We start from the raw sequence: 12,529 nt of genomic DNA on the forward strand, positions 1-12,529 counted from the left end.
CGGCAGAAACAGTCCCGTTTTCGTTTCCGTGGATTTGGTTTCGCCTGCCTGATGCAGGTGAAACAAAATCCCTGATAAGCCGGCGTAAGACGCGGTTTATCTGGGCTAATTGGATAGCCAGCTTGTACATGAAGTGTTTAATACAGTAGTACTTCAGAGATGCACTTTTATTAAGGGACAAATCCCATATTAACCGCCACATTTTGATAGAGTATTTCACTCTTACTTGTAACTCACACACTATTATGGGATATTACTAATAATATCTATAATTCAAATAATAATATTCCTAATGATATCCCTTGGTGGATTCAGAGTATTCACCACCTACTGTATACTTGACTGTATTATCTACGTATATTTAACTGTGTTCATTCCTGGAGGATGTGCAATTCTGCCTGATAAATATAGTCTGCAGTCAGTTACAGGGCTAAAACTACCCTAATTACGGATTATATACTCCAACCAATGTATGTATAAGTAATAGTTCTTTCCGGAGTCAGTTAAATACAGTGCTGTTTCTTATGCCCCTTTATGCACTCATTAATATTAGTGTGTCCTACTTTTTAACTGATATACTGCAGTTATTTAATTATGTTCACTATTTTCAATACAATTAGGTAAGTCCTATTAATTATATCATACATTGATTTATGTATACTCCTGAACCAACCACTTTATTGTATATAGATACTCCAATAAGCTATTTATTTGTAATTATTCAATATGTACCCATATATTATGTTAACCAAAGTGATCAGTTCTCCACATTAATCGAATTAGTTCCACTCACATGTTGTTCACAGTGAACTAGGACTCTACAGCCGGCAGCCTTATTATGTCTGATATTACTGCCGCGTTCGCAGTCTGCGCTTATGCCTCGATGTGTGCGTGTATTAGTCTCAGTGAACTGAAATGTATTTTTGGCTGCAAAACTCTCTCACACTTGGTTCCACACTCTGTCAGCCTAAGACATAATCTCTGGAGATAGTACATAGATTGTGGATAATAGGTTAAAACATAACACACTAAACATGTGTATCTCACTTTCCCATCCTACCGCTCGTTTCGCTCATGCTTACTCATAGAGGTAAATTTACTAAAGCTTCTAAAACAGAGAATTGGTGATGTTGCTCATAGCAACCAATCAGATGCTGTCTATCATTTTCTAAAAGGCAATAGAGAAATGATAGACGGCATCTGATTGGTTGCTATTGGCAACATCACCAATTCTCTGTTTTAGAAGCTTCAGTAAATTTACCCCATAGAACCTACAGCTGTGTCCACATACATCTTTTCTGTTTCTCAATTTGGCACGCCATGGCACACCATGCACAGCATGGCTAAGCTTTTTTCTATGGGTAGCGAGTAGATGGATTTAAAAATTTTTGTTTGCTACTGTATAATAGAGTATGACTAAAGTAGCATATATAGGAAGCAAATTTAAAAAATCACAAAGTATGGCTAAATCTCTGAGTCTATGGCATGCCAAGCCATGCCACACATGGCAGGATAATGGAAAGGTGTATGTGAACACATCTGTATGTCTTAGGCTAACCGGGAGTGTGGCAGCAGGTATGAGAGATAGTTGTGCTGCCAAAAGCACACATATATATATATATATATATATATATATATATATATATATATATATATATCAGAGTAGAGGGGTACTCACCAGAAATTTGCACTTATAAGAATATTTGAATTCATACTTAGCAGTTTACAGATCCAATCTCCTCAACGTTTCGATCCATTCCGGATCTTCCTCAGGATTTAAATCGCCCATACTACAATATAGCCATTCAATCTTGAACAGGATTAAATTTGATGGCTTGGTGAAATTATTTTTCAAAATTTAGAGCAGGTCAAGAAGCAAACCTCAAATGTCATCTTTAAGTTTCATCACTGCCAATGTCTCAAGTGTTATCATGTTTTGTTTTCAATCCTTTTCTTTAAAATGAACTAACAGATACATTGTAGAGATAATTTAGTGCATCACACTGTGTATACTGACCTGTATTGACTATGTTTAACAGGTCAGTGCATAATCAATGCTAGCCAAGGTTAAACTTCATCACAATATTCATTCTACTGACGGCTTGCATCAAACAATGGGGGTAATTCCAAGTTGATTGCAGCAGGATTTTTGATAGCAATTGGGCAAAACCATGTGCAACTGTAGGGGAGGCAGATATAACATGTGCAGAGAGAGTTAGATTTGGGTGGGGTGTGTTCAATCTGCAATCTAATTTGCAGTGTAAAAATAAAGCAGCCAATATTTACCCTGCACAGAAACAAAATAACCCACCCAAATCTAACTCTTTCTGCACATGTTATATCTGCCTCCCCTGCACTGCACATGGTTTTGCCCAATTGCTAAAAAAAAATCCTGCTGCGATCAACTTGGAATTACCCCCTATATGTAGACCACTCACTGCAGATTACCATAGGGACCACAAGTGTTTATGTACGCTATATCCATTCCCAGGTTTTCAATGCTCTTAGCATCCATCATCATATTTAGCTGCAATTCTAAGTAATAAAAATAATATTCTGAATCTCCTGACTACTTGTTTCATAGACAAGTGATTGACAAAGACACAGGATTGGATACAAACTCTGCACTGCAGGCGCTTTTGAAATTGGTACTCCCACTGAGTGGCTGGCAGTCATGTGAATATAGACATCATATCTGCCTACAGTCTAGATTTCTGGCAATCAGAAAACAGGTTCTATTGCAAAAGAGAGAGTTCATGAGCACAGTGGTGGCATTGGGGTCGGTGACACCCGGTACGGCCAAGAAACCCCCTGCGCGCGCCTAAGGTGTACGCATTCAAAAAGCAGGCGTGGCTTCACAGAAAGGAGACGTGACCTCGCAGGAACCCCGCTGATGTCCCTAAAGGGGGTGTGGCCTTGCGGGATTACCTCATTTATTTTTATTATTATTTCTATTATTAACTGTAGGGGAGGCAGATATAACATGTGCAGAGAGAGTTAGATTTGGGTGGGGTGTGTTCAATCTGCAATCTAATTTGCAGTGTAAAAATAAAGCAGCCAATATTTACTCTGCACAGAAACAAAATAACCCACCCAAATCTAACTCTTTCTGCACATGTTATATCTGCCTCCCCTGCACTGCACATGGTTTTGCCCAATTGCTAAGAAAAAATCCTGCTGCGATCAACTTGGAATTACCCCCTATATGTAGACCACTCACTGCAGATTACCATAGGGACCACAAGTGTTTATGTACGCTATATCCATTCCCAGGTTTTCAATGCTCTTAGCATCCATCATCATATTTAGCTGCAATTCTAAGTAATAAAAATAATATTCTGAATCTCCTGACTACTTGTTTCATAGACAAGTGATTGACAAAGACACAGGATTGGATACAAACTCTGCACTGCAGGCGCTTTTGAAATTGGTACTCCCACTGAGTGGCTGGCAGTCATGTGAATATAGACATCATATCTGCCTACAGTCTAGATTTCTGGCAATCAGAAAACAGGTTCTATTGCAAAAGAGAGAGTTCATGAGCACAGTGGTGGCATTGGGGTCAGTGACACCCGGTACGGCCAAGAAACCCCCTGCGCGCGCCTAAGGTGTACGCATTCAAAAAGCAGGCGTGGCTTCACAGAAAGGAGACGTGACCTCGCAGGAACCCCGCTGATGTCCCTAAAGGGGGTGTGGCCTTGCGGGATTACCTCATTTATTTTTATTATTATTTCTCAAACTCTGTCTTAAGGAAACCAAACTGCTCACATTTTCCAGGTCACCTAGCACCTAACAGGTGCACAGGTGCAGTCAGTACTCATTGACACATTTGAAAAGATTCACAGGTGGAGCTAATTATTTCACTTGTGATTCTGTGAGGAGATATGGAAAACATGAACTGTTTGGGGTCCAGAGGATAGACTATGAAAACTTTATTATTATTAAAGGGCCTGATTCAGACAGGTACAATATTGCACAGCCGCAATACTATACAGCTAATATGCTAATGCAAGCAGGAGGCGTCTGATGTAAATAGACACCTCCTGCCTGCTTCTGTAATCCACTGTTGTGTCTCAAGACACACCATTGGATCCCTATGTGGGACCTTTGATCATCTGAGTAACCTTCAGATTACTCAGACTTCCATCTCCGGTCCGCAGCCAAGGCCAGTCAGACACTTACTTCGGCACACTCACAAAACAGAGGCGACATGCCTCCGTTTTGAGGTACAAGCGCAGTCACCGCTCCTTCCCCTCCCCAAATGATAACCAACGGGTTAGTGTACAAGTCTGAATTAGGCCCATAATGCTTTGTGGTGTGCCAGAATAATATGCTGTGCTTTACATAGATTTTTCACATCAGTCCCTTTTTCTTTGGAGGTTAGTCTAAGGAGTCTATTTAAGAAGCTGAGTAAAGCCCTTCTGTTCCGTTTTCATTGTAGAAAGCGATTTTCTCAGCTTCTCTCAGTTTATCAAAAGGTTAAGACCACATACTCATGTCCTCATAGCCTTCTATGGGGACATTGTAATTGTGAAATGGTGTTACCAATGCCCAGAAATGGGTGACCAGAGAAGCTGGAGAGACTTCAATGGATTCCATCTGATCCAAACTACTCTGCGCATGCACATGTTAATTTGGGGTCTATTCATGAAGCAGTGAAAAGAGTGGAGAAGTTGCCCATAGCAACCAATCAGCTGCTCCCTACAGTTGTATAGTATGCAAATTATAAATGTTACTTCAATGCTGATTGGTTGCCATGGGCAACTTCTCCTCTGGCTCACTTCTCCAAGGTTTCCGCTGCTTCATAAATAGACCCCTATATCTGCTGCTGGCACCAAGGAGAAAACAAGCAGAGGGCCAGGATTTTCACTGAGGCCTCAGCATGGTAAACCCCTGCAGAACTATAATCTGTGCAGCAACAGAGATTGATATTTAGCTCTGGATATTGATACATAGACCATTTAATTTTACAGTATATTATGTCATTTTTCATAATAATCTACAATACACTAGTGTTCATTTCATCCAAAAATCTAGCAGAGGAAACACAGGGAGAACATACAAACTCCACATATATAATATTCGGGTTGGAATAAAATACATGTCCCCAACTATGGCAGCTATGCCAAGCACTGTGTCATTATAATGGGACCTGTGTTATAAACTGTACCCATGACTGCAACTAATAATCAGGTAATATTTCTATGATAGCTCCTACTGTGTGTCACTTACATACTAGAACACATGCTGGTAGGAAGAACTTCATTATTTTGCACAAATGAACCGATTTGAGAACTGCACAATATCTGCTGCATTTCCCCTCACTATTATAGCTTATGCTGTCTAACACTGTATTTACTGACTTCATAATTTTCCACAGAAAAATATAAAACAATGTTCTCTTGTTGTAAACGGCTATAAATCATTTTTTATCAATAAAAAACAGAGGAGAGTAACATTTCTTATCTTATGGATGGGGCACATTTGCGATTTAAATGTTTTCTTTCAACTTGTGTTCACTGTGTATAATTTACAGTGTGCTGCATCAGTCATCTGTGCAAGTACTGAAAATTAATTATATTTATTACATTTTCCACTGTCTGCATTTTAGGTGGGAACTGAGTGGGATGCCAAAGAAAGAATATTCCGGAACTTTGGCAGCGTTATGGGGCCTATGGACGAGCCAATCGCAATGCAGAAATGGGGGAAAGGCCCAAATATAACAGTCACTGTTGTGTGGATCGATCCTATAAATGTCATTGCTGCCACCTACGATATTCTTATTGAATCCACTGCGGAATATACGCATTACAAGCCACCCCTGAACGTGCCTCTCCGACCGGGAGTCTGGACTATTCGGGTACTACATCACTGGGTCCCTGTAGCCGAAACTCGATTTCTAATAACGCCACTTACATTTTCCAACCGGCAGCCCATTAAGAGCGGTAAGTGTAACATGTCTTACAAATTATGAAAGTCATTTATATAGTATTCATTTAGTGACATTACAGAGTCATGTAATGTACCATCATTTACTAATGTACTAGTGTAATAAATGAGAAAATGCGGCAAACTCTGTACTGTAGAGAAGATACCCAGTAGACAGAGGCTTCTCCTGAAACACATTCAGAGCACTATAACATGTTATTTGTTTGTGGTGCAATAAAACAAGAAATAGGCAATCTACTGTCACCCACTTTCCACAAACAATTATCTGTCCGGAAACTGAGTAGTGCTAAAAAGATGAATCCCCAAACCACACTTCTATCTGGACAACATTTGACATGTTTGTGGCTTTTGTCATTGATGGTTTAAACATTCCAACCACAGTATTATTTTTGTTTGTCCTCTTTTTTTTTTTTTGGATGCCTGTGTATGTTGATTTGACCTTGTAAGTTGTTAAAAGTGTCGTTTCGGACCATATGATATTAGACGTAGCCAGCAAAATTACATGAACTTACTACAACTTTTAATCACATTACAATAGTGCTGTCATTATGTCCTGAATATCAAACAGCAACACAAAACTTTGTAAACCTTGGAAAAAACTGCCCAACAAATGTGTAGTATGAGACATGATGGTAAAGTAGGCAGTTTAGACAAGCAGCCACCATCAGGAAGTACTGCCATTACATACGTAAAATCTGCTATCAACAATAAAGTGCAAGTGCTATGTTATAGACAGAAAAATAAATGAAGCACACAGTTACATAAAGCCATACACTAAAGAACTCTCCTCTAACCCCCCCACACACACACACACACAAACACACACACACTATATGTATGCCCCAACATCAGCATACCTTATAAAACACAAACAGGCAACTCCCCACCTCTACTTAGGCAAAAACAACCCCCTTTGTATCTTCAACCCCTCCTCCCACCCCGAACATATAAAATGGAAAAAAAAAACAGAAAACACACACAAATAAATACAGATACGGGGGAAGGGGGGGAAGCGGCGGATGACCCGCATAACTACAGGCTGGGCAATAATTAGGATAGTACAGACAGCAGTAGTTGTAATTACCTCACCACAGGATAATGGGCCTTCCAGCCTGGCGTTAGTCCACTACACACAGAGCAAATAAAAAGCAATTAGATGAAATTCAGGACTTTGAAAACAGGGATAAACTGGTGGGTGCCACCACAAGGACGGGATAAGGAAAGGAGGTCTACAACAGCACAAACCTTAAAACAATAACTATAATTGCACAATTCTATCTAGTATCATCCAGGGGACAAAATAAAACATCAGAAGGTCCACAGTCCAGGCCCCTTTGCAGGCTCTGCCAGGCCCACCAAGGACAACAAAATAACAGAATAGAGAAATAAAATAACAGACTAGCAGGACTAGGTAAGCACGAAGGGATAACCCACAATACAGCAGAGTGGACACATAAAACTGTGCTAATAGCTAAGTAGAATTAACATTAAGACATACTTATAGCAGAGCTGCAGTCCGAGGAAAATGTACTAAAAGTATAAAAACATATTACTCAAATAATCTGGAACATATAGAGAAGGCAGTCTCAACAAACAGCAGAGTTACACCTAAACCCAATAGTACCAGAGTCACTCAGGAAGGATGAGTCCATCTTGGGGTCAAATGTTCCATCCAGGTTGCAACCTTTTGGGAGGTATCAAAAGGATGAGAGGGACCACCAGCTCCCACACGGGAAGAACATGGTGCATGGAGGCTGGAAATCATGGAGACGAGGGTTAACTGGAGTAAGCTGGGACAAGAACCTCCGTCCATATGGTATGAGCAACAAATTAAAAGAAATACTTTGTGGTAGAAGCCAACCGCCATCTTTGGTAGTCCAGCAAACTGCAAGTTGTTACAGCACAATTCTCCCTCCATGATGGATAAGTTACTTTACACAGTAGAAATGCAGGATTTCAGCTCACCAAGTTGGGTTTTAATAAGGGACCAGTGTCTGTATGTGGCCATCACTTTCCCACAATGTTCCCACGCTCCATCATCGATTGCAGATTGTGATGTACGTGGGAAAAATCATCCCGCATAGGTGTGATTATATTTCCCCATTGATACATCTCAGAAAATCCATTAGAGGCAGTTCAAAGCACAGAAATATATATAGGGAGGTTTGGATTCCCCAGGTAATAAATAAAAACTGCAGTCAGAGGAGCACAGCACAGGTCAGACCAGTCCAGGGGAATATTGTCCACAAACGAGTGCACTCACACAAATTCAGTATATAGGAGGAATTGGGTATGAAATCCTGGCAGTCAGGAACCCGACGGTCAAGATGCCGATGGTGGCATCCCGATGTATTGCGGTAATTATTTTCCCCTAACCAACCCCTCCTGCAGCCTATACTTACCTTCCCCTCCAGCAGCCTAACTCTAACAGTCCCCTCCCACAATCTAACCCTAACCTGCCCCCTAAGGCCTAACCCTAACCTCAAGCCCAGTACTTACTGGCAGGATTCATTGTACTTCTGACAGCATCCTGATAGGAGATAAGGAATCCAGCAGGAAAATACACAAATGTCAGACAATGTTACTCACAGATGGGGATAACTGCAGGATAATTAGGTAACAGGGTGCACCCCTTGCGTAGCACACAATGACAGGCTGGAGCCAGCAGCATTCTGCCAGAGAGACATGCCCGGACAGGAGGAAAAACAGTCCCAAATCAACAGGAGGACTAAGCAGACAGGGGCCTTCTCCAGGATAACAGCCATCGGGGAGTTTCGCAAGCAATCCAAATTTCCTATACACCACCAGCAAGCAGGTTCCCACTGCCCAGGCCCTGCAGAGTGTGCAGTGAATACGGCAGAGGTACACACCCATAATGGCAGCTTTTCACTCCACACTGCCAAGAGTAATGGGGAGGGGGGTGGAGGAGAGCGCTAGCTGGTCCTGGGTGTGAAAATGGAGGATGCAGCCAACAGATGAGGATACTGCTGCAGGAGCCTATCAGTGGAGAAAAATTACGAGCAACAGTCACTTGCATCATCAGAGGCCACGGAGGATACTGCCTGATGGACCCACAGCAGAGCAGGCAGCACCAGCAGAAGACACCGCTTAAGAATGCAGATGGGCCACAGAGGCCAGGAGTAGAGATGCAGCTGGTCAGTCGCCAAGATGGGTATGTCTGCGGAACAAGATAAATTGAATGGATGATACAGGAGAGCCGGGAACACATGTCCTACTCAATGCTACTCCAGGTCATACCCCCTTTTAAATCATATTTTGACAAAATAACATTCAATCATTATATAGACAATACACAATATTTCTTCTTCTTGACTTAAATTTACAACAATACGCCACAAAAATCGAATTTTTTGTTAGGAGGATGAAATTTGTTTAAATTCAGCCTCCGTAAAAGGAATAAATATGACATTTTAGTTGAGAAATGTGTGGCGTTTAGCAGAACAGATTATTTTATTAGATTTGGAAATTTGCATATGTGCCAGTAGAAATTAAATGTTGTTTATTTCTATATTGGTGCCATCTAACGAATTAGCCATTTGTTTATCTTTTCTTGCTTTCCGTCATTAAACTTGGCACAGGACCCTCCAATCCCTCTGTAATACAATATTTTAGTTGATAATTGATCTCGGACAAGGTGTTTTGCATAAAACATGTTCTGGTCGGGGAGGTGGCGGGGGGATGGCGGGGTGCTGGTGGCACGGCAAACATTGACCATGATTGTATTTGACTTGACTTTTATTCTCACATAGTGTATGTTTGTGGATAAAGGTGTGCTTTACACCATTATTGTGACATTATATCATTCAATGGTATGATGATGACTTATACTTTGTATTATTGTATGTTGATTGATTTAACCCTCGAAAATTTTATTACTGCTTGTCACAGTGATGTTGAACTGACATAATGATGCTTCAATAAAAAAAATGTGGGAAAAAAAAAAAACTTGGCACAGGCAAGTACAGATTGGTGGACTCCGATCTTGGCAGCGGTATACATTATATACTACTGACAGATAATACTTATTTTATATTTACACTAATATATGTATTATGTATGTGTATATACTGTACAATACCCCTGTGTCAGTGTAGGCACAGTGTCCTTTGTCTTTGTATACACCATGTTCATTGTCTGTGTATTCATAGTATTCTTTGTCTGTGAATGCAGAATGTTCTGTGTGTTGGGTAAGTGTAATTTCCTGTGTCTGTATATGAACAATGTTCTGTCTGTGTATATACAGTGTCTAAGCAACAGGTATTATCCATGCTATAGTTATCCTGTCATCTGTGCTATTTGTCCACCCGCTATTTAGTGGCCTTTTCTCTAGACTAGCCCTATCTGCTACTTCCCCTCACTTTCATCTTTTATCATGGATTGGAATCGGGCTACCTAACCTCTGACCTGTCCTTTTTACTAATTTTTTTCATGTGACTTTAAATTTGGTCCATCCTGTGCCATCTAAAGTGTAGTGGGGCAAACCTGTGGGTCTCTAGGAGTCTCTAGCCTCTGTGTTGGGTCCCTATTAAACACGGAATAATCACTTATACTCCTCACGCCAATTTGTATGGTCAGTGCCATAACTGGACATTTCAGGGACCTGGGCAGGTTGGGCAGCACATACACCTACTCCTGTTCTCTCTCGCACCACTGCATCCACCACTCCCTGTACTCACCAGCACTTAAACTGCCCCCTAGATTCTTACCAGCACTCCATCTTCATGTGAGTGGCACTACAAGGAGCAAAGAGCTAGAAGCCTCTTCAGAGACTGGTATGGCCTGGGCAAGTAATTGCACCTGTATTAAAAACGGAGTATGAGCCCTGCTATCATTGATTGGTTTTGTTGTAAGTGGTGGTTTTGCTTGAAAAGTGATGTTTTACATATATCACACACTTTTTATTCTGGTCTGTATACAGACTTTTGGCCTAATTCAGACCTGATCGCAGCAGCAAAATTGTTCTCTAATGGGCAAAACCATGTGCAGTGCAGGTGGGGCAGATAAAACATGTGCAGAGAGAGTTACATCTGGGCTACCCGACTCTCTTCCCATCTGGTAACAAAAATTGCATCCCAGGTGGTGCCCCTTACCAGCCCTGGTGCCCAGAGCATGAGCTGTGCCCCTGGTTAAATGTGTGTTGTATCTGTGGGACTCTGTAAAAATTACAGATGATCAAGGCGCTAACATTATGAATTAAAATCTTTTTTTAAGCTACTGTATATATTACTTAGGTATATTATAGCTCTCTCTGATGTATGTATTGTATTTCTATTCTATAGTGATTACTGTTTTGTCTGGGGACATTTGATTTATTTGAAGTGCATTTTTCCAATGGCATTATGTAAATTATGCTAGAGGTGTTTTGCTGAATCTCAACAAAAGGGCGGGGCTTACATTAAGCAGGCGGAGTTTCTCCAGAAAGGGTGGGGGGTTTTTAGGGGTGGGGGATTGAGTGGATCAGGATTGGGGAGTATTTTAACCCAATTTAGCATTTATAAATGTTGAGACATATGAAACGACTTGTGTGCTATTTGGTCTTATAATTCTATTCAGTAACAATCAATTTGTTCTTACTGGGCTCATTTTTATGTATTAATACAGACTGTTTGTAAATGTGAACAAGTTTGGCTAACTGCTGTGTGCTAATGCAACACTAATCTTCCTTACCAGGAGAAGCTGCTGGCGGATATCCTATAATGACAATAGAGCTAAAGATTTTTTTCTTTTGTTTTGACCATTTTATTATTTTCAAAACCAACTGTTTATGAGCCTTGTTTTTTATAGAAGGTACTTAATGAAAGCAATCTTCCATAGTGATATGTATGCAAGAATAAAAGAACTGTTATACAATTGTGAGGCTGTGTTGTAACAAATACAAGTGTAGCCACGCTCTTCCGTGCTGTGGTGCGTACACATTGCGGCATGGATGGCGCGACTATTGTGCCCTTGAATGAGCCGCGCGTGCGTACGCATGCACGTGCCTATGTAAACATATGTTTTTATCAAGTTGGCAGCACATTAACTAACACCAAGATGTCATTAACTAACACCTCCCATTCGTCCCTGTCTTCTGCTGTTCATTGGATCGGTTATTAAGTGGAAAGGAATGTATGTTTAGTAGCAGCTCCGATCTTCTGAGGAATGCGTTGATCTTATGGGGAGACAGTGATCTGTACACTGACAGCTACAGTACACCCTCCTGATCTATCCTCATTTTCTATCATGGACCCCCTGCTGAAGGATACATAGGGGGCCACAGTATTTTACCTAGTGGTGGCTATCACTGCGTATCACTAGCAGTAGCTGAAGCTCTCTGGTTAATGCTTCCCCATGCCAAGCAAGTGCCGCTGTTGTCCACCTAATCACTATGGCTCTCTCAGGATTGCGATAACTGCGCCAGAGCACAAGAAGGAATCCGCCACCCCCCACCCTGCATTCACATGCGCTGGGGCTCTTCTCGATGCACTGGAGTGTGATAGCCATGATTTAGCTGAATAAAAGACTCCCCAAACTCTTCATTACTTTATTTACTATACTGTAAAATACAATATTTTCTTTT

The 12,529-nt window shown here is 41.0% G+C and overlaps 1 protein-coding gene across 2 annotated transcripts in view; it reads left to right on the top strand.

Moving 5' to 3' along the window:
• Nucleotides 1–12,529, top strand: part of XYLT1 (xylosyltransferase 1) — a 585,745-nt gene that overhangs the window by 554,082 nt on the left and 19,134 nt on the right. For both annotated transcript variants that reach the window (XM_063934388.1, XM_063934387.1), the window contains one exon: nt 5,612–5,945. In XM_063934388.1, the coding sequence (XP_063790458.1) occupies nt 5,612–5,945 (334 nt within the window). The remainder of the gene's footprint in view (nt 1–5,611; nt 5,946–12,529) is intronic.

The sequence above is a fragment of the Pseudophryne corroboree genome, chromosome 7 (genome assembly GCF_028390025.1).
Source record: "Pseudophryne corroboree isolate aPseCor3 chromosome 7, aPseCor3.hap2, whole genome shotgun sequence".
Lineage (NCBI taxonomy): Eukaryota > Metazoa > Chordata > Amphibia > Anura > Myobatrachidae > Pseudophryne > Pseudophryne corroboree.